Source organism: Macaca thibetana, chromosome 1 (genome assembly GCF_024542745.1).
Source record: "Macaca thibetana thibetana isolate TM-01 chromosome 1, ASM2454274v1, whole genome shotgun sequence".
Lineage (NCBI taxonomy): Eukaryota > Metazoa > Chordata > Mammalia > Primates > Cercopithecidae > Macaca > Macaca thibetana.
Window position 1 is genome coordinate 1,854,008 of NC_065578.1, and position 22,275 is coordinate 1,876,282.

The 22,275-nt window shown below is 55.2% G+C and overlaps 1 protein-coding gene and 1 long non-coding RNA gene across 17 annotated transcripts in view; one reads left to right on the plus strand and one right to left on the minus strand.

Annotated features, from left to right (window-relative positions):
• Positions 1–1,479: 1,479 nt before the first annotated feature.
• Positions 1,480–22,275, minus strand: part of TTC34 (tetratricopeptide repeat domain 34) — a 36,546-nt gene continuing 15,750 nt past the window's right edge. The window contains exons 5-8 of the mRNA XM_050801001.1: positions 21,192–21,358; positions 5,625–5,895; positions 4,598–4,812; positions 1,480–2,151 (exon numbers count right to left, since the gene is read on the minus strand). Coding sequence (XP_050656958.1) covers positions 1,624–2,151; positions 4,598–4,812; positions 5,625–5,895; positions 21,192–21,358 — 1,181 coding nt within the window. The 3' untranslated portion in view covers positions 1,480–1,623. The remainder of the gene's footprint in view (positions 2,152–4,597; positions 4,813–5,624; positions 5,896–21,191; positions 21,359–22,275) is intronic.
• Positions 12,733–14,273, plus strand: LOC126961656 (uncharacterized). Of its 16 annotated transcripts, none has more exons than XR_007728392.1 (7): positions 12,733–13,024; positions 13,066–13,105; positions 13,147–13,228; positions 13,310–13,555; positions 13,759–13,922; positions 14,005–14,044; positions 14,127–14,273. It is a non-coding gene; the product is annotated as an uncharacterized LOC126961656 (long non-coding RNA). The 16 variants fall into 16 exon arrangements; XR_007728563.1 differs by having other exon boundaries at positions 13,759–13,881; XR_007728450.1 differs by lacking the exon at positions 14,005–14,044 and having other exon boundaries at positions 12,733–12,860; positions 12,943–13,024; positions 14,086–14,273.

Genomic DNA, 22,275 nt, shown 5'->3' on the forward strand with positions numbered 1-22,275 from the left:
GGGGCAGGGGCAGAGGAGTGTGGCCACCTGAGCTGAGAGGCTGTGTGGCAGGTGACCATTGTCACCAGTGTCACTGGCCAGGTCACCTGTCTGAATTTTGGGGTTGCAACCTCCATGATCCCCTAGAGCTGATGACAAATGCAAGTGCCCAGGAGGAGAGAGAAGCCAGGACGGGGGTGGTGGCCTTGTCTCCCCAGGGTGAAGTCAGGCAGGGCTCGGGGGCACGCTTTGCATCAAGCCAGCCCGCCCAGCTTGTCTCTCACTCATGGCCACGAGAGAAAGCCCTGGGCTGAGGCCTCAGTCTGTGACACTCACAGTGATGGGCAAAGGCTGGCCGCCTCTGCCCCACCCAGAAGTCCCCGAGCTCACTGGCAGCTGCAAGGCCTGGGGACGTTTAACCCACGTATAGGAACCAGCTGTTCTCTTGCTCTGTGGAACCACCGATACCTTCCAGCAGCTTTGGGAGACAAGTCTGGGGGGAGCCTGGGGACTGTGCTCATCAGGGCCCCTCGGTGGTCCCTCTGCTTGGAAGGGAGGGGCCTGTGGAGGAGGGAGGGAGTTTACCCCCAGCACACTGGGTTCTCGATGAAGGACCCCCATGAAAAGCACCCTGAAAGGTCAGCTTGGGGTATGGGCTGGCTGGGCCCATTTGGGAGCTCTGTCTCTGGGGAGGGTCCAGGCTCTACTGGAAGCCGGCCCCAGGCTCAGGCCAGGGTCCAAGCAAAATGCAGCTTCACAGCCAAGGAGGGGCTTCTGGGGCTGGTACCGTCTCCCCAAAGGCCCCAGGGGTCTGGCCTCAATCCTGTCCAACCTGTAGGATCCCAGACCAGGGACAAGACCTGGGGCTGCTGCTTCAAGGTCTGAGCCCCAGGTGTAGGCCAAGAGGGCCCCAACTTCCGGGATGAGGTTGCTGGTGGTAGAAGGGACTGTGAAGCTTCTAGGATGGTCCCTTCATGTAAGTAGGAAGCTGTCCCCTTTCCTTCCCAAGGCAAAAAGGCGTGAGGCTGGCTGTCCAACACTGACTCATGCTGGGGTAGGGAAGCAGGGTGTGGGGAGGGCTGGGAAGGGGATGTGGAGAGGGCTGGGAAGGGGGATATGGGGAGGACTGGTAAGGGGAGGGTTGGGAAGGGGGATGTGGGGAGGGTTGGGAAGGGGCTGTGGGGAGGGCTGGGAATTGGCGTGTGAGGAGGGCTGGGAAGGGGGTGTGGGGAGGGCTGGGAAGGGGGTGGGGGAGGGCTGGGAAGGGGGATTTGGGGAGGGTTGGGAAGCAGGATGTGGGGAGGGTTGGGAAGGGGGTGTGGGGAGGGCTGGGAAGGGGGATATGGGGAGGACTGCGAAGGGAGATATGGGGAGGACTGGGAAGGGGAGGGTTGGGAAGGGGGATATGGGGAGGGCTGGGAAGGGGGGTGTGGGGAGAGCTGGGAAGGGGGATATGGGGAGGGCTGGGAAGGGGGGTGTGGGGAGGGCTGGGAAGGGGGATATGGGGAGGGCTGGGAAGGGGGTGTGGGGAGGGCAAGGTGGGTACCTCCCCGATTTGGGGAGCTGGGTGCACTCCCGGGCCTAGACATTGGGTGAGGTGCTAGGGTGGGACCGTGATTAGGGCGGGGAGGGGGTCGGGCCCAGTCACTGGAGCCAGCAGCCTTCGGATGCCTCCCTCCGGATTCTGGCCTTCAGTCTCTTCAGGCCACGGTGGTCGGGGTCCACCAGGAGGCCACTCTCAGCCGCCGTCCAGGCCTCTGGGTGACGCTGCTCTTCCAGGCAGCGCTGCCCGCGAAGGAGGAACACGCGTGCGGTGGGGGCCCGGCCTGGCTGCTTGCGCAGGCTGTTCTGGGCCAAGGTGGGCGCTAGCTTCAGGGCCTGGACAAAGGCCCCTGCGGCGGCTGCCTCGTCCCCCAGGCTCAGCAGCAGGCGACCCTGACAGCAGAAGTCTTCTGCCCGCCTTGGGAGGTCACTGTCCCCCAGAGTCTCCTGGAGCACATGGTCCAGGTCCCTGAGGGCCCGGCCAAACTCCTGCAGCTCGGCCAGGCAGGTGGCTCGCAGACGCAGGTGACAGGCACTGCTGCCACCGGCCAGGACAGACAGTGAGCAGTAGCCCAGCGCCCGCCTGGGTTGCCCTGCGTCCAGTAGGGTGCCGGCTTCCCAGGCTGCAGCCTGCACAGAGGACACAGAGAGAGGCAGGGAGAGTGGGGTCAGCCTCAAAAGCCCGGCCGCCCCTGCCCCGCAGCATTCTTCTGCAAAGCCAGCCTCTGCTGGCTCCCTGGGTAGGGCAGGGCCCCGGGCTGCACAGGAGCTGCCCGCTGCTTCTGGAGGGGCTGGCTGACCACGGGCAAGGGCAGGAGGGGGGACCCAGGGTAGAGGACCCTTCCCTGTAATTCTCACTGCCCCAGAAGCTGCCAAAGTGCTGTTCTGACCCTTGGAGGTCCAGCGGCAGTCCAAGGTCTGGCATCCTTGCCCACCGCTCTTCTCCCTGGGCCTCGGATCAGGGACCTGGATTTACCTTCTCATGGTCCCCTCCTGGCAGCCCTACCACCCCACCAGCTGGGCCCAGGTTCCCTTGCCTGGGTGACCACAGCAGCCTCCTCCCTCCGTCCCTCTGGGCCAAGTCACCTCTCCAACAGGCCCTCTGAGGTGGCTGCTGCCCAACCTTTCCACTCTGCCCACCTTCTGAAGGCTGTCCCAGGTCTCAGGACAGTGGCAGATATGGCCCTTGCCTGGTCTCTGAGCACCCTAGACCCTCCTCCTGGGGCTGATGGACGGAGGGCACAGCCTCTGCTGTGGGCGGCTGCTGACTAGGCCTGTCTGTGCCCCCACTCCTCCCAGGCACTTTCCTGAACCCACCCAGACCCAATCGCCTCATCTGTGACCCAGTGTCTTCACAGAGTCAACCACGACCAGAAATCCGCTCGCCTCACTGGGCTCCTCCTCTGCTCAAGAACCTGCAAGGGCTCCCCACCGCCTGAGGAACACGCCACGATGCAGGCCCCGCCTTTCTCGCTGGCCCTGCCTCTCTTCCAGCAGCCAGGCGGTCCTCGACGCTCCCTCCCGCGGGGAGCGCAGCGCACTCAGGACCCCGCCGGGCGCGGCTGCAGGGGGTGAAGCCCAGGTCCATGCCCAGGGTCCGTGCTTCGGAGCGAGGGGGTCCCACGGCCCCGGCTTTGCTGCTGGGCTCCCGCGGGGCACAGTGTGGCCTCTTCTGCCAGCTGTGAGCGGCGCCGAGCAAGGCAGGGGCTCGAACCCACGTCCCTGGCCTGCTGTGCGGCCCGCGGGGCCGCCCCTCTCCGGGCCGAGGCACCTGACCCCCCCCCCCGCCCCCGACACGTAGCTCACGGCCCCGGATGGTCGCGAAGCCTCGGCCCACGCAGGCCCCGCACATTTGGGCCAGGTCCATGGCAGCAGGAGGGCGCGGCCCCGAGCAGCTGTCGGACCCCGGGAGCCCCCAGGCCGCCCCCACGGGGAAGGGGGCTCAATCTGACCCCAGATGCCCCTGATCCCGCGGCTCGGGCCGCGCAGGCGCAGTGCCACCCGGAGGGGTCCGCCTGCCGGGGCACGGGGCGCAGGAAGCGGGGCGAAACCGCTGTCGGCTCACTTCCGGGTCGGTCCGCGTCTCCAGGCAACCATTTCGCGTCCCGCAGATTCTTGCCTCGACCAGGAGCCGCCTCCTGGCGCCCCCGCCCAGCCCCAGTCTGCAGCCTCGGAGACCCCTGCCCAGCCCCGCCTCCGGGCTCCGTGACCCCCGCCCAGGAGACCCCATCTAGCCGCCGCCTCTGGGCTCCAGGACCATGGCCCCAGCCAGGCTTCCCGCCCCCTGCCATGCCCTCCTTCCAGCTCGAAGACCCCAGCACAGCCCCCTCCTCCTGGCTCCGAAACCCCCAGTCCCTCTGGGAGCTCTGAGACCCCCCCAGCCCGGCCGTCTCCTCCAGGTCCCGGTAACCCGATCTCAGCCTTGCTCTTCAGCCCAGAGCGGCGGCGCCCCCTCCGCATCACCGAACTGCCCCTTAAACACTGGTGTAGCCCCGACCCCGCCATGAGATCCCTCTGTTCTTCCTAGCGTGGTTTCTGTTTTCCTAAGTGGCCCCCGAGTGCTAGAACCTGCTGGTGTCAGGAAGCATTAAAGAGGTGAAATCCTGTCCGGGCCCCGCCGGGGTGTAGTTCTGAGTCTCTGGGACCTCAAAGCCTGCTGTGCTCTTGGCCTCCCAGCCTGCCTTGTCCCCACGTGCCTTTTCCCAGCCTGCCTTGCCCCCACGTGCCTTCTCCAGGCCTGCCTTGGGCTTGGGGTGGGCTTCCTGCCGGGAAAGGTGCCCCTGGCTGGCTCAGTCTGGCCCTGAGGGCAAGGTCCCCTTCCCTCTCTTGCACCCAAGTCACCTGTGGCTTATACATCCCATACAAAGAGGCTGAGAGGTCGGTGGGGTTGTAGGGCCAAGATGGCCAGAGACTGTCTTCCTGGGCCAGAACTGGGTGTCTCCCACCCCACCCCAAACCCAACTGAAAACCCAACCGCAGAGACTGAAGAAGGGCTGCCCGGGTGGACGGCCCAGGGGTCTCATGCCTGTGTGCTGGGGAAGGTTGGCGTGGGAGATCCGTGGGGTTCTTTGCGCACCTGGGCAAGGCTCTGCCGCTCTGAGGCCTCCAGGAGATGCAGCAGGCAGCTGAGATCCGGGGCATCCACCTCGGCCAGGCCCTGCAGGTCCCTTGCAGCTGCTGGCACGTCTCCCTTCTTGAGCCGGAGCAGGCCCAGCCGGGCCCGGGCTGCCTCTGACGTTGGGGCAGGGTGCAGGGCTTTTTCCAGGTGGGTGCCAGCCTCCTCATAGCTGCCTGTCAGGGATTCAGGAGGGACAGTCAGTGTGTGGGTGGGGCAGAGGTGCAAGAGAGCTCAGACTTGCTGGCGGCTCCTTCCCTGCCCTATACTGGCTTTCGGGGAGGTGATGATGGCTCAGCCCCAGGAAGAAGGAGCTGGGAGCAGAGGTGCACCGTGATTCCAGGCAGGTCACAGGGACTCACCTCTGATCCCACTCCACGATGCTGAGCCCCCTCACCATGGACACTACAAGGGGCTGCTTTCTCTCCCGAGCAACTAGAGGCAAACTCTGGGCCTGCTGGAGCAGACTAGCACGCGGGGAGCAGCCCTGGGGTCCCTGAAGCCCTTGGTGGGCAAATGCAGACTGCAGAGAGACCTTGCCTTGGGAATTAGCGGTGAAATGGTTTCCACATCACCAGGGGGATGTGGAAATCTGCAGGAAAGGCCTGCATGTTGGCACATAGGGCTTATGACAGTTCCTCCTGGAACAGGGCCTGGCATCCCATGGGTGCCTGATAAACAACAGCTGGAGGTGCGTGAATCAATGAGGGGGCCGAGAGTCCGAGACCTTTTATGGGCCAAGATCATGCCTCGGTTTCTCCTCCACTGCAAGCAAAGAGCCAGCCGGGTAAAGAGAGGAGAGGCTTTTGAACACCAGGCCTCACACAGGGAGCAGGGCCAGAGGCCAGGGGATTTGGGGTGGAAGGGACCTTGGAAGCTATTGTGGTCCACGTCTCTTTCTTCCATTTTCTAGAAAAGGATACAGAGGTCAGAGGAGCAGGGACAGAAGCCCAGACCCTGTGTTTCCCACCTTGGGGCTGCCACATACCCCGTGCCATGAGAATGTCCACCAGGAGGAGGTGCCAGTCCAGTTGCCCTGCATCGATTTTGATCAGCGCCTGCCCCACAGCAAGGAGGCCTTGGGTGTCCTCGTCCTTGAGAGGGGCCCCAGTGTCCAGCAGCTGGCTCAGAAGGGCCCGGCAGCGGGAGTAGAGGCCCTGTGTGATGAGAGCCTGGGCTTCCGGCTTCAGAGAGCGGAGCTCAGGGACCACGGTCCCGGGGCCGAGCTTCAGAGCAGAGAGGATGTCGTCTACGGCTTCCTGCAAGGTGGGAGGGTGGGCGGGTGCAGAGTTGTCCTAGGTGGAGAGACTGGGTGGAGGGTCAGAGTAGGAGGGCTGGCTCTGTCTTTTTCATTCCCTGATCTTCTCCTTGGGATCCTAGAGGGTCTGAACATCCAGCTTCCTGCCTCTTCCTGCTTTCCTGTGGCTGCAGCCTCCTACCATCCCTCCTGATTCTGGTTAGCATTTGAAAGGACCCAGCTCGCTGACCTTGACCCTGAAAGTTGTCAGGCCCAGAACCCCTTTTCTGAGGCCAATTGCTGCTAATTTCCATCTGATTAGCCTGCGGTCTGCGAGCCCTCCCTGGGTCCCTCGATCTCCCAGCTTGTAGCTGGCTCCCTCCACGCCTGTCCCTCCCCACAGAGGCATCTGTCACCTCCCAGCGGGGGATGCTGGATCTCCGTGGGTATCCGGGTGCTCCTCCCAGTGCGTGTGGCCTTGGGGACGCCGGAAGTGTAGAAAGCCCAGTTACTGCCGTCCCACAACTCCCAGGAGCGGCGGAAGGAGGGTGCCCAGCCCATCTGGTGCACAACACAAGGCAGGACACGGGGTGGCAGCCAGTTGGGGCAGAGGTCAGAGGTCTGCCAAGGGAGAGATCAGGGTGGAGCCGGCCAAGGCACACCCTGAGGGAGAGACTGCAGGGTGCAGAATTGGACTTGGGCTGGTGCCTGAGGCTGGTGGGCACGTGGGTAGGAGAGCCCAGCACTGGGCATGCCATCTGGAGGCGGGGAGGGAGAAGAGGTTTGCAGAGGCCCTGACCACACACGGGAAGCCAGGGCAGAGGCTGGGCCTGTTCAGGGGAGTGCTGGTGATCAGTGGATTGATCAGGATAAGTCATTTGCATCTGACCTTTGACCTGGCCATCAGCAGGGGACCACTAGAGCCTCTTCAAGGCTGTCCTCCTTCTATTGGTTCTCCAGGTGTCCTATTTGCTTGTTTGTTTGTTTCTTTCTTTCTTGTTTTTTAATTTTTATTTCTTATTTGTATTTTGAGATGGAGTCTCGCTGTGTCACCCAGGCTGGAGTGCAGTGGTGCAATCTTGGCTCACTGCAACCTCCACCTCCCAGGTTCAAGCAATTCTCCTGCCTCAGCCTCCTGAGTAGCTGGGATTACAGGTGTACCACCACCATGCCCAGCTAATTTTTGTGTTTTTAATAGAGATGGGGTTTCACCATGTTGTCCAGGCTGGTCTCGAACTCCTGATCTCAAGTGATCCACCTGCCTCGGCCTCCCAAAGTGCTGGGATTATAGGTGTGAGCCACTGCACCTGGCCTTAACTCTGCCTCTGTATATTATCTTTCTAGCAATTGCCTTGCAAATTACAATACGTAGCCTTACAGCTATGAACAAGCCCCCAGCTCCCAGGTGAGCACCCTACCACAGACTATGTACAGTTGATATGGTGCCACTTTACCTAAAATGTGAGATCCCCACAGCAGTAACTTCCATTATCCCACAGTTTGTGTTATTGTTGTCATACACTGAGCAATACATTTCCTCATATAGTGCATTATTTCAAGTCAATTAATTATAATGTATATTTTGAGACAGGGTCTCTCTCTGTTGCCCAGGCTGGAGTGCAGTGGTGTGATCTTGGTTCACTGCAACCTTGAACTCCTGGGCTTAAGTGATCCTCCCACTTCTGCCTCCTGAGTAGCTGGGACCACAGGTGCATGCCACCACACCCAGCTAATTTTAAAAACTTTTTGTAGAAATGGGGTCTTGATATATTGCCTAGGCTGGTATCGAACTCCTGGTCTCAAGCAATCCTCCCACCTTGGCCTCCCAAAGTGCTGGGATTACAGGTGTGAGCCACCACACCAAGCCTATTTTTAATTTAGATAGCTTTGTTCAAAGCAATTAAAAGAAGAAATAAATACATCCTTTTGTATTTGCAGATGCCTTTCACTTCTTCCAGCAGAGAATTTCTATCAGGCATCCGTTCTCTTCAATTTCACCACCTTCCCTCAGGATCTGCTGTGGTACCGTTCAATGATGACGGATCTCTCAGCTTCCATTTGTGTAACGGGTCTTTAATTTCACCCTCGTTTCTGAAGGACATTTTAACAATATGGGTAATTCTGGGTTGGTACTTTTTTCTTTTAGTGCCTTAAAGGTGCTGTCCCACTGTCTTTTGGATTCCATTGTTTCCGGGACAAATCTGCTGTCGCTCACATGGTTGTATGTCATTTACTCACTCCTCTGGTTGCTTTTAAGATGTTCTCTTTATCTTTTGTTTTCAGGAACTTGACCAAGATGTGCCTTCTTAGGGGTGGTTCTCTTTGTGCTTTTCCTCTCGGGATTTGTTGAGCATCTTGGGAATTTTTCTGCTGTTATTTCTTCAAGTACCTGTGTATATTTGCCCCATTCGTTCTCCCTATCCTCTGGGAGTCCAATCACACGTATGCTAGATGGCCTGAAATTGTCCCATTGGTCGCTGAAGTTTTCTTCATTTTTTTTTTAATTTTTAAAAGTTTTTTAGAGGTCAGGTGCAGTGGCTCACACCTGTAATCCCAGCACACTGGGAGGCCGAGGCGGGCGGATCCAGAGGTCAGGAGATCGAGACCATCCTGGCCAAGATGGTGAAACCTCGTCTCTACTAAAAATACAATAAAAATACAAAAATTAGCTGGGCGTGGTGGCACGCGCCTGCCGTCCCAGCTACTCAGGAGGCTGAGGCAGGAGAATTGGTTGATCCCAAGAGGCAGAGGTTGCAGTGAGCTGAGATCGTGCCATTGCACTCCAGCCTAGGCGACAGAGTGAGACTCCATCTCTTCTAAAAAAAAAAATTTCTTTTTTTTTTTTTTTTTTTTTTTTGAGAGGGAGTCTCACTCTGTCGCCCAGGCTGTTCTCAAACTCCTGGGCTCAAGTGATGCTGCCACTTCACCCTCCCAAAGTACTGGAATTACAGATGTGAGCCATGATGCTCAGTTCAGCTCTCATCATTTGAAACGGAGTTTTTTTTTTTTTTCCCCCTGCTGTTCCTTAGATTGGATAATTTTCTTTGGTCTATCCTTGAGTTCACTAGTCCTGCTTTGGCAGTTTCAGATCTGCTGATATGCCTCCCTAGTGAGTTTTTAATTCCAGATATTCTGCTTTTCAGCTCTAGGATCTCCACTTGATTATTACAGTTTTTTTTTTTTTTTTTTTTTTTTTTTTGCATTCCTCTACTACAATTCTCCATCAGCTCACTCATTATAGCAAACAGTTCTTTTACATGTTTATGTCACTGCTTTTAAAAGCCCCTGTGTGTAAATTCCAAACATCTAAGCCATCTCCGGGTCTGTTTCTATGAAGTGCTTCTTCTCTTATTATTGGTCCCATTTCCCTGGTTCTCTGCGTGCCTAGCAGTTCTTGGTTTTGTGCTGGGCTCTGTGTCTGGCATGTGGTAGACAGGGCTGTGGTGCTGTCCTGCAAGGGGGCTGATTTCACTCTGGTGGGCAGGTAGATTACTGGTGGATCATTCTGGCCCTGACAGGCTTTATCTTGTACTTTGTTAGGGAAGGATTATTTTTTGAACTTAGTCCTAAAGTATAATCTTAATTTTAGGGTGTGACCTTTCTGGAGTCTCAACTGAGTGCCCAAGATGTTCAGAAAGCCTCTCTGCACTGGCTGGGTTAGAATTCCAGTGTATCCCAGCCCTGCCTGACCCTGGTACCCCCATTCAGCTCTTGGCCCCACAACAGGTGGTCACTGCTGGGCAGTTGAGTCTTGCCCCTGCCTGTGCAGCCCAGGCTGCAGACAAGGACCTGTGAAGAATTCCATGGACACATAGATACCCCTTCCCCACACAGCCCCTCTCCTCCCCTCTCCTCCATTACCCTCGATACAAATTCCAGCCACAAAGCAGGCTGGGATGCCAATCTCTGTCCCCACAGCTCAGAAATCCACTGCCACCCTCCATGGGCAGCAGCAGAAATGTCTCCCCAGGCAGGGAACCGGGGTGCGTGGTGCCTGCCTCCTGCGGCCTCCTGTCTCTCAGGGTCGCAGCTCTTTGCTGCCTGTTGTTTGGTGTCTGGAAACATTTGCTCATGGATTATATCCAGTTTATACGGCTGTCAAGAGCCTGGAATGGCACCCCACATCCCCAGAGGAGCGTCTTACAGCCTGGAACAGAACCCCACACCATCAGGGGAGCATTGTACAGGCTGGAATGGCATCCACACCCCCAGGTGAATGTGTGACAGCCTGAAACAGCATTCTCCAACCCCAGGTGAGGCTTTGACAACCTGGAATAGAACCCCACACCCGCAGGTGAACATCGGACAGCCTGGAACGGCACCGCACACTCCCAGGTGAGCATCTGACAGCCTGGAAGGGCATCCCACACGCCCCGGTGAGCATCTGACAGCCTGGAATGGCACCTACGCCCACAGGTGAGGGTGTGACAGACTGGAGCAGCATTCTCCAGCCCCAGGTGGCCTTGCAACGATCCAAAACAGAACCCCACACGCCCCGGTGAGCATCTGACAGCCTGGAATGGCACCACCACACTTAGGTGAGAATTTGATAGGCTGGATCGACCCTTGAACCTTCAGGTGAGCATCTGACAGGGTGGAACGGTACCCCACACCTCCAGGTAAGCACCTGAAAGCCTGGAACAGCAGATCACATGTTCAGGGGAACATTGTAAGCCTGGAATGGCACCGCAATCCCCAGGTGAGCATCTGACAGCCTGGAACAGCATCCCACATCGCCCAGCGAGAATCTGACAGCCTGGAGCAGCACCAGCACCCCCAGGTGAGCATCTCACAGCCTGGAAGAGCACCCCACCTCAGGTGAGCATTTGACAGCATGGAACAGCAAGCACCCACAGCCCACAGGTGAGCAGCTGACAGCAGGAAAAGCACCCTCCTCCTCGGTGTGCATCAGACAGCCTGGAACGGCATCACCACCCGCAGGTGAGCAGCTGATACCTGGAACGGCACCCCACACTTCCAGGGGAACATCAGACAGCCTGGAACTGCACCCCCACCTTCGTGTGAGCATCTTACAGCCTGAAATGGCATCCATGCCCACGAGTGAGTGTGTAGCAGCCTGAAACAGCATTCTCCAACCTCAGGTGAGCTTGTGACAATCTGGAACAGGACCCCACAACCCCAGGTGAGCATCTCACCGTGTAAAACAGCACCCTCCATCCCCGGGGGATCATTTGAGAGCCAAGAATGGCACTCCACACATCCAGGTGAGCATCTGACAGCCTAGAATGGCACCAGCACACTTAGCTGAGAATCTGACAGCCTGGATCAGCACTTCAACCTTCAGGTGAGTGTCCGAGAGCCTGGAACAGCACCCACACCCCCAGGTGAGCACCTGACAGCAGGAAAAGCACCCTCCTGCCTGGTGTGCATCAGACAGCCTGGAACGGCATCACCACCCGCAGGTGAGCAGCTGATACCTGGAATGCACCCCACACTTCCAGGTGAGTATGTGACAGCTTGGACCATCACCCTGCACCCCAGGAGAGGATCTGACAGCCTGGGAAGGCACTCCCACACCCAGGTGAGCATCTGAAACCCTACAGCATCACCCCCCACCAACCTTCAGGTGATTATCTCACAGCCCAGAGCAGCACCTGCCACCCCCAGATGAACATCTCACAGCCGGAAAAACACCAGGTGACCATAAGACAGCCTGGAATGGTACCACCACTTAGGTGAGCCTCTGACGGACTCAAACAACAGCCCACACCTTCAGTGAGCAGCTGAGAACCTCAATCGGCACCTTACACTCAGGTGAGCATCGGAAAGCCTGAAGCGGCACCCCCCCCACCTCTAAGTGAGCATCTGATGGCCTGGAACAGCGCCCACACCCCCAGCTGAGCATCTGACTGCATGGAATGGCATCCTCACCTCCAGGGAGCATCCGACAGCCTGGAACAGTATTCTCCAGCCCCAGGTGAGTGTCTGACAACCTGGAACAGAACCCCACTCTTTCAGGTGAGGATCCAACAGCATAAAACAGCACCCTCCACCCCCAGGTGAGCATCTGACAGCCGGAACAGCATCCACAGCCCCAGGTGAGCATCTGGCACCCTGAAAGGGCAGCACACACCCCCAGGTGAGCACCAGACAGCATTGAATGGCTCCCCACACCGCAAAATGAGCCTCTGATGGCCTGGAACAGAACCCCACGTCCCCATGTGAGCATCTGACAGCATGGGACAGCACCCCACACCCCCAGGTGAGTATCTGAATGCCTGGAGCGGCACCCACGCCCCCAGGTGAGCTTCTGTAAACCGGAAACAGCACCCTGCACGCGCAGGGGAGCATCTGACAGCCTGGAACGGCTCCCCTACACCCAGGTGTGCATCTGTCAGCCTGAAACAGCACCCTCCACCACCAGATGAGCATCTGACAACTGGAAACTGCACCACACACCCCAAGGTGGGCATCCGATGGCATGGGACAGCACCCCCACCCACAGGTGATCTGACTGCCTGGAATAGCACTTCCCCTCAGGTGAGCATCTGACAGCCTGAAACAAACCCACCGTGAGCCTCTGACAGCACAAAACAGCACCCCAGAGCCCCAGGTGATCACTGGACAGCCAGGAACAACAATCCACATCCCCAGGTAAGCGTCTGACAGCCTAGAATGGCACCTGCACACTTAGGTGAGAATCTGAAAGCCTGATCGACGTTCGAACCTTTGGGTGAGCGTCTGACAGCCTACAGCAGCAGTGACCGCACCCAGGTGAGGATGCTCCCCTGAGGTTGGGCGTCCCATTCCAGGCTGTCAGATCCTCCCCTGGGGATGGAAGGTGCATTTTAGAGGCTTTTGGATGTTCACATGGGGATGAAGGATGTGTTCCAGGTTATCAGATGCTCACCTGGGAACGCATAGAACAGAACCCCACAACTTCACATAAGAATCTGACAGGTGGGAAAGAGCTCCCTGCCCTCAGGTGGGCACTTGACAGCCTGGAACAGCACCCCACAACTGCAGGTGAGCATCTGACAGCCTGGAACAGCACCCCACAACTGCAGGTGAGTACCTGACAGCCTGGAACAGCACCCCACAACTGCAGGTGAGCATCTGACAGCCTGGAACAGCACCCCACAACTGCAGGTGAGCATCTGACAGCCTGGAACAGCACCCCACAACTGCAGGTGAGCATCTGATAGCCTGGAACAGCACCCCACAACTGCAGGTGAGCATCTGACAGCTGGAACAGCACCCCACAACTGTAGGTGAGCATCTGACAGCCTGGAACAGCACCCTACAACTGCAGGTGAGTACCTGACAGCCTGGAACAGCACCCCACAACTGCAGGTGAGCATCTGACAGCCTGGAACAGCACCCCACAACTGCAGGTGAGCATCTGACAGCCTGGAACAGCACCCCACAATTGCAGGTGAGCATCTGATAGCCTGGAACAGCACCCACAACTGCAGGTGAGCATCTGACAGCCTGGAACAGCACCCCACAACTGCAGGTGAGCATCTGACAGCCTGGAACAGCACCCCACAACTGCAGGTGAGCATCTGACAGCCTGGAACAGCACCCCACAACTGCAGGTGAGCATCTGACAGCCTGGAACAGCACCCCACAACTGCAGGTGAGCATCTGACAGCCTGGAACAGCACCCCACAACTGCAGGTGAGCATCTGACAGCCTGGAACAGCACCCCACAACTGCAGGTGAGCATCTGACAGCCTGGGACAGCACCCCACAACTGCAGGTGAGCATCTGACAGCCTGGGACAGCACCCCACAACTGCAGGTGAGCATCTGACAGCCTGGGACAGCACCCCACACTGCAGGTGAGCATCTGATAGCCTGGATAGGCACTCCACACAGCCAGGTGAGCAGCTAAAAGCCTGGAATGGAACCCCCACGTGCAGGTGAGCATCTGACAGCCTGGAACAGCACCCCACAACTGCAGGTGAGTACCTGACAGCCTGGAACAGCACCCCACAACTGCAGGTGAGCATCTGACAGCCTGGAACAGCACCCCACAACTGCAGGTGAGCATCTGACAGCCTGGAACAGCACCCCACAACTGCAGGTGAGCATCTGACAGCCTGGAACAGCACCCTACAACTGCAGGTGAGCATCTGATAGCCTGGAACAGCACCCCACAACTGCAGGTGAGCATCTGACAGCTGGAACAGCACCCCACAACTGTAGGTGAGCATCTGACAGCCTGGAACAGCACCCTACAACTGCAGGTGAGTACCTGACAGCCTGGAACAGCACCCCACAACTGCAGGTGAGCATCTGACAGCCTGGAACAGCACCCCACAACTGCAGGTGAGCATCTGACAGCCTGGAACAGCACCCCACACTGCAGGTGAGCATCTGATAGCCTGGATAGGCACTCCACACAGTCAGGTGAGCAGCTAAAAGCCTGGAATGGAACCCCCACGTGCAGGTGAGCATCTGACAGCCTGGAACAGCACCCTAAAACTTTGGGTGAGGATCTGATAGCCTGGAAGAGCAGTGCCTACCCACAGTTAGCATCTGACAGCACACAGCAGCACCCCCAATCCCAAGGTGACCATCTGGCAGTGTGAAACAGCACCCCACACCCCCAGATGAGCATCTGAAAGCCTAAAACAAGCCCCTGCCTGAGATGAGCATCTGACAGCCTTGAACTCCAGGCCCACCGCCAGGTGAGCATATGACAGCCTGGAACAGCACCACACAACCCCAGGTAAGATTCTAGCAGCATGGAGCAAGACCACTGCCCCCAGGTGAGCATCTGACAGCCTGGGAAAGCACCCTGCTTCCAGGTGAACATCTGATAGCCTGGAACAGAACCACAGTTCTCTAAGTAAGCATCTGACAGCACAGAACAGCACCCTCACCCCCAGGGGAGCATCTGACAACCTAGAACAGCACCCTCACCCCAAAGTGGGCATCTGGCAGCGTAAAACAGCACCTCTACTGGCAGATGAGCATCTGACAGCCTGGAGCAGCACCCCACACCCCCAGGGGAGCATCTGACAGCTGGGAGCAGCACCTCACACCCCCAGGGGAGCATCTGACAGCCTGGAGCAGCACCCCACACCCCCAGGGGAGCATCTGACAGCCGGGAGCAGCACCTCACACCCCCAGGGGAGCATCTGACAGCCGGGAGCAGCACCTCACACCCCCAGGGGAGCATCTGACAGCCTGGAGCAGCACCCCACACCCCCAGGGGAGCATCTGACAGCTGGGAGCAGCACCCCACACCCCCAGGGGAGCATCCGACAGTGTGGACAAGTCCTGCCTCCAGGTTAGTGTCTGAATTCCTGGAATGTGTGCTGTCCTTTTCCACCAGGTGAGCATCTGACAGCCTGGAGCAGCACCCCACACCCCCGGGGAGCATCTGACAGCCGGGAGCAGCACCTCACACCCCCGGGGAGCATCTGACAGCCTGGAAGAAGCACCCCACACACCCCCGGGGGAGCATCTGACAGCCTGGAGCAGCACCCCACACCCCCGGGGAGCATCTGACAGCCTGGAAGAAGCACCCCGCATGTTCCCCGGGGTGAAACCAAGGCCCAGAGACAGGACAGGGTTGTTGGCCAAGAGGAGGGGCCTGCTGCTGAGCCCCAGCGCTGACTCAGAGCTCACAGTCTCAAGCCTGTGCCATGTCCTCCTCTCAGGGTGAAGAGGCAGAGGGCATGGGGGAGGCGCAGCATCGGCCCACCTCCTGGATGCGCAAGTTCACAGGCATGATGGGGCGAGGGGCTCCTGCTCCTACCATCACTCCCACACGCTAGCCCTCCGACATCCTGGCTGACTTTCCCTGCCTCTGGCCCTGTGGCTCTGGACAGAGCGGGAGGAAGGGACAGGATCCCATGGTACCCCTTGGAGGAGGTTCCAGCACCTACCTGTAGGTAGGTTTCCAAGGATCCCTTGTAGCCACATCCAGCTGTTAAATGGGCGTGTCCCTGCCAGCCACAGATGTCTGTCCAGTGCAGGAAAGGGCAGGCAGAGAGCTGGCTCCCAGCCCCGAATGCATGTCTCCCTCCCTGGGGCCCAGCCTGGCATGGAAGTCAGGCCTGCCAGTGGGCTTGGGGGAAACTTGGTGCCCTGGGCTGGCAGCCTGCCCTGCAGCAGCAAGCATGGCCTCTGGAGCTGTCGTCCTCCTGGCCTCTAGAGTTGCTTTTCCTTGCTTCCTGGAACTCCAGCCCTTAAGAAAATCAGAAACCCTGGGAGGCACATTGCCTCTGTGCTGTGCTTTCACCCAGCGAAGCATCAGGGCAGACAGCCAATTTCAACACTGCTCTTGGCTGGAAAGTGCCCTCGTCTCTGGCAGCCTCCAGCGAGAAAGTACAGGGCCCCGGAGCTGTGGCTGCCTCAGGGCAGGTCTCCCTTGTGACAGCCTCTTGTCATGGGCCTGGGAGTGGAACCCTCCCGCCCCTGCCCTGCATCCTGTTGAGTCGACAGCTCAGGCTGGTACCCAAGACCGTGGCCAGCAGATCACAGGGGATGTCCCTTTTGTCCTGGCTGTTTATAGGCTGGAGGAACCACTGTTCAGCCGCATCTCTCCCGCCCCACCTGCATTCACTCAAGGTTGATGGGAGCACTGTGGGGGGAGACAGGCAGGGGAGGGGCCAGGCAGCACCTGGCACATCCCCAGGGTGCCTCCTCTGATCCCCAGGAGGGGCAGCACCCACCCTCCTCTTTTTCCAATTTGTTTTTATTGTGGTTAAATATACATAACTTTTACTCTCTTAATTATCTTTATGTGTACAGTGTGGTGGCATTAAATACATTCCTCATGTTGTGTGGCCGTCACCACTATCCCTTTCCAGAACTAGCTCATCTTCCCAAACTGAAACTCTGTCCCCGTTAAATCTGCTCCATTCCCCTCCCCCAATCCCAAGCACCCACCATTCTGGTTTCTGTCTCTGTGATTCAATGACTCTAGGAACCTCATATAAGGAAATCACACAGTGTTTGTCCCTTTGTGGTGGCTGCTTATTTCACCGAGCACAATGTCCTCGAGGTTCATCCATGTTGTAGTGTGTACTGGGATTCTCTTCCTTTTTAAGGCTGAATAATTCCCCATTGTATGGATAGAACATGTTTGGCTTATCCACCCATCCATCGGTGGACACTTGGTGCCTTCCACATCCAAGCTCTTGTGAACAATGATGCCATCTATGAACATGGTGTACAAATGTCTCTAAAAGACCCTGCCTCCATTTCTTTTGGATGTAGACCCAGATGTGGAATTGCTTGATCATATGGTAGGTCTATTTTTTTTTTTTTTGGAGCTGGAGTCTTGCTTTGTCACCCAGGCTGGAATACAGTGGTGTGATCTTGGCTCACCGCAACTTCTGCCTCCTGGGTTCAGGCAATTCTCCTGCCTCAGCCTCCCGAGTAGCTGGAACAACAGGCACGTGCCACCACACACCTGGCTAATTTTTGTATTTTTATTAGAGAAGGGGTTTCACTGTGTTAGCCAGGATGGTCTTGATCTCCTGACCTTGTGATCTGCCTGCCATGGCCTCCCAAAGTGCTGGGATGACAGGTGTGAGCCACCACACCCAGCTGGTAGTTCTGTTTTTAGCTTTTTGGGAAATGGCAATCCTGTTTTCCATAGCTGCTGCACCATTTTACCTTCCCACCAACAGTGCAGAAAGTTCCAGTTTCTTCACATCCTCACCAGTGCTTGTTATTTTCTTTTTAAAAACTTCGTAGTAGCCATCCTGATAGGCGTGAGGCATATCTCGTTGTTTTGATTTGTGCTTCCCTGATGATTGGTGATGTCCAGCATCTTTTCATGTGCTTATTGTCCATTTGTATATCTTTTTCTGGGAAATGTCTGTTTAAGTCCTTTGCTCATTTCTGAATTGGGTTTTTGTCTTTATTATTGTTGAGTTTTAGGACTTCTCTGTGTATTCTGGATATTCCTTATCAGATATGTGACTTGCAAATATTGTGGTTTTCTTCCATCCTGTCAGTGGCCTTTTTACTCTGTTATAATAGTGTCCTTTGGTGCACAAAAAAATTAATTTTCATGAAATCCAACTTTATTTTTTCTTTTGCTGCCTGTGCCTTTGGTGTTGTAGCCCAGAAGTCATCGCCAAATCCAATGTTGTGAAGCCTCTGCCTGTGCTTACTTCTAATAATTTTATAGTTTTAGGTCTTTGATCCATTTTGAATTAATTTTTGTATGTGGTGGTAGGAAAGAGTCCAACTTCATTCTTTTGCATAGTTTTCCCTGCAACATTTGTTGAAAAGACTGTCCCTTCCCCATTGAATGGTCTTGGTCAAATCATTTGACTGTATATGGGAGGGTTCATTTCTCGACTCTCTATTCTGTTCCATTGGTCTCTGTGTCTGTTTTTGTGCCAGTACCACACTGTTTTGATCACTGTAGCTTTGTAGTAAGTTTTGAAATCAGAAAGTGTGAGTCCTCCAGCTTGTTGGTTCTTTTTCAGGATTGTTTCGGCTGTTTGGAGTCCCCTGAGATTCCATAGGAATTTTAGAATTTATCTTTTCTACTTCTGTAAAAAGCATTATTGAGATTTTGACAGATATTGCATTGAATCTGTAGATCACTTTGGGTAATACTGACGTCTTACCAACATGAAGTCTTCTAATACATGAACGTGGAATGTGTTTCCTTTGTTTATGTCTTCTTTAATTTCTTTCAGCAATGTTTTGTAGTTTTCATTGCACAAATCTTTCACCTCATTGGTTAATTCCTAAGTATTTTATTCTTTTTAATGCTATTGTAGATGGAATTATAGCTGACTCTTGAACATGGGTTAAAACTATGTGGGTCCACTTATATGTGAATTTTTTTCAATAAATACAGTCAGCCTTTCATATTGGCGGGTTCTGAATCCACAGTCAAATGCAGATCAATTCTTGCGATGTGAAACCCGCATATACGGAGGGCCAACTTTTCATATCTAGGGGTTGGAGTTTCCACAGGGCTGACTGTAGGACTTCAGTATATGGGGATTTCGGTATCTGAGGGTTGTCCTGGAACCAATCCCATGTGGATACCAAGTGGTGACTGTATTTTCTTAATTCCCTTTTTAGATTATTCATTATTAATGTATAAAAAAGGAACTGATTTTTGTGTTGCCTTCATATCCTGCTACTTTGCTGAATTCATTTATTGGTTCTCACAGGTTTGTGTGTGTGTGTGTGTGTGTGTGTGTGTGTGTGTGTAATCTTTAGGGATTTCTACATATAAGATCTGAGAACAGAGATAATTTTATTTCTTTCTTTCAAATTTGGATGCTTGGTAATTTTTTCTTGCCTAATTATTCTGGCTATAACTTCCAGTGCAACGTTGAGTAGAAGTGCAAAAGTGATCATCTTTGCCTTGTTCCTGATCTTAGAGGAAAAGCTTTTCTTTTTCATCATTGAATATGATATTTGCTGTGGGTTTTTCTTATATGGATTTTATATTGAGGCAGTTTCCTTCTCTTTCTAGTTTGTTGAGTGTTCTTATCATAAAAGGGTGTTGAATTTTGTCAAATGCTTTTCTGCATCAGTTGAGATGATCATTTTTCCCCCTTCATTCTGTTAATGTGGTATATTACATTAATTGACATTTGTATGTTGAACCATTCTTGCATTCTAGCAACAAATCCCACTTGGTCATGTGTGTCATCCTTTTAACAAATTGCTGAATTTGTTTTGTTAGTATTTTGTTGAGGATTTTTGCCTCAATATTCTTACAGGATAATGGTCTGTAGTTTTCCCGTAGTGTCTTTGGCTATGGTATCAGGGTAATGCCGGCCTCATAGACTGAGTGAGGAAGTGTTCCTTCCTCTTTTATTTTTTGGAAAACTTTGAGGATTGGTGTTAGTTCTTTAAATGTTTGGTAGAATTCACCAGTGAAGCCATCAGGTCCTGGCCTTTTCTTTGTTGGGAGATTTTTGAGTACTGACTCAATCTTTTCACTAGTTATAGGTCTATTCAGATCTTCTGTTTCTTCATGATTTAGTCTTGGTGGGTTTTGTGTTTCTAGGGATTTATCCATTTCATCTAGATTAGCTGATTTATTGGCTTGCAATTGTTCCTATTACTATCTTATAATTCTTTTTATTTCTGTAGAATTGGTAATAATAACCTCATTTTCATTTCTGATTGTCATAATTTGAGTTTTCTCTTTCTTAGTCCACCTGGCAAAAAGTTGGTCAAATTTTATCTTTTCAAGGAACAAACTTTTGTTTTCATTGATTTTCTCTATTCTCGATCCTCTGTTTTGTTGATCTCTGCTGTAATCTCTCTCTCTTTCTTTTTCTTTCTGTTCATGTGTTCTTTTTCTAGTTTCTTAAGTTGTAAAGTTAGATTGTCGATTTGAGATCTTTCTTGTTTTTTACTGGAAGCATTTACAGCTATACATTTCCCCCTCAGCACTGCTTTCCCTGTGTCTCATAATTTGGGGTGTGTGGTTTTCATTTTCACTTGTCTCTAAGCATTGTCTAACTTCTCATGTGATTTCTTCTGTGATCCATTGGTTGTTTAGCCCCCTCCTCCTTTTACAGAGGAGGAAACTGAGGCCTGGGGAGGTGAAATGATTTGGCTGAGGTTGCTTAGCTGGACCCAACTCTTTCAGGCTCCAGGGACAGAGCTTAGGGCAGCAGGCCTGGGCTGAGCACACAGGTCCAGTGTGAGTCCCTCAGAGTCAGACCACACAGAATGCAGTGCAGTTGCAAGCAAAGAATGCTCATAATCAAACAGAACAGAAACCGTCTTCCAGCACACAGGCCTCCCCCAGCCGAACGGGATCTGTCTTCTTGCCATTGCCCCTCTCTCAACTTTTATTTTACATTGGAGCAGTTTCTGCAGAAGAAAGTCTTAAATGCATAGAGACCGAACTTAAAGAGCAAGTAAACGAAGCTCAGATCAGGGTCCAGGGGCTGAATCCCCACACCTGTCTGTGGCAGACATGGCTGACCGAGGCCAGCACTTACTCCCTCTGCGTATGTCCTCCAAAACCCTCTGAACACCGGGGGCCAGGCAGCCCCACCAATGCAGCCGAGGGAACACCTCCTGGCCAACAGCCCCAGAGGGACCCCTGCATGCACTGAGCATTATTTAAGCTGGGGAGGACCCGTAGTACCTCTGAAGGCTTGCACGTCTATCCATGCAGACAGGCTGGGAGGACGAAAGGGCAGGACTCCCAGAAACTGGGTTTGTGGGGACCAGGCTCCCATGAGCCGCAGTACAGGTGGGGATGGGAACATAGGTTTTGATGGGCATCTTGCTGCTCAGGACGGCCTCCTGGCTCCCTCTCTCCTTGGGGTAGAGGCAACTCCCTGGGTCCCCCACCCGTTTGCCCAGGCCCAGGTGGGGAGTGGGGTGGCACCTGCAGCTGGTCTAGGGCCAGGTGCACCAATGCCCGTCCACACAGTGCCTGCACGTTCTCCGGCTCAGCCCGCAGCACTGCGTTGAAGTCGAACATGGCCGTCTTCTTCTGGCCCAGGAACCCATAGCAGCGGGCTCGGGCAAGGAGGGATTCACTTGCCTGGCTTCCTGCAGGAAGATGGCATGGGGTTGGGATGAGACTGTGCTGGGTCCCTCCCCCAGTGTCCCTCCTGCCCAGGTCGGGGAGGGCAGAGGGTGCATGAGCTTCAGGGCTCACCACTGGGCACTGAGACACATAGAGACAGTCACGGCGGACCTGGGGGCCTTGGCTTCGGGGCAAGAGGAGCCCCGCCAGGACTGGAGACAGCTGGGGGTCTGCCAAGGGAAGGGGCACTGCAGCTGCCTCTGAGGCCAGGCAAGGGCAGGGGGTCAGGGTCCTGGGGCGGGACCTGCAGTGGCAGCAGCAGGAAGGTGTGAGGCTTGGATATGGGGCAGTCTAGGAGGAGCCCCCTGGATTCTGGGCATAAGAGACCCCTCCCCAAAGAGGTTATCATTATCGTGCCCCTTCTAGGTGTCTGTCTGGTGACGGACATGGGACAACGTGCCGGGCCGCTCTGGGCTGCTCTGGGCTGTGCGCGTTCCCACCAACGTGTTCAGGGCATGCTCTCCGTGCCAGGTTCTATCCCAGAATGAGCTCTCCGAATCCCACTTCCAGCCCACATGGGCTACTCTGCCATCCGCCTTTGAGAGAGGAGGGTGAGGGGTGCTTACTAAGTGCATGGCCAGGTTCCACGCGGCAGCCTGATCTAGGTCCAGGCTCTCACACTCCCTGTACCCCGGGAGATCCCTGTGAGTCCTGAGAAACATCCCCTTCCCTCCAGACATTTGGTCCCACCAGAAAACAGCACTGACTCCAAGAAGCAGGCAGCACCCCCGCGCTGGGTGTCCCCGGGTGGGGAGGCCAGACGTGCACGGGAGGAGCTTCAGTCATTGTTTCTCGGAAGGGCTGAGGGGAGCAGGGACCTTGCCTCCTTGTCATTAACTGGGAAAGGGGCCCTTTTCCCTCAGGGCTGAGGCTTCTGGGA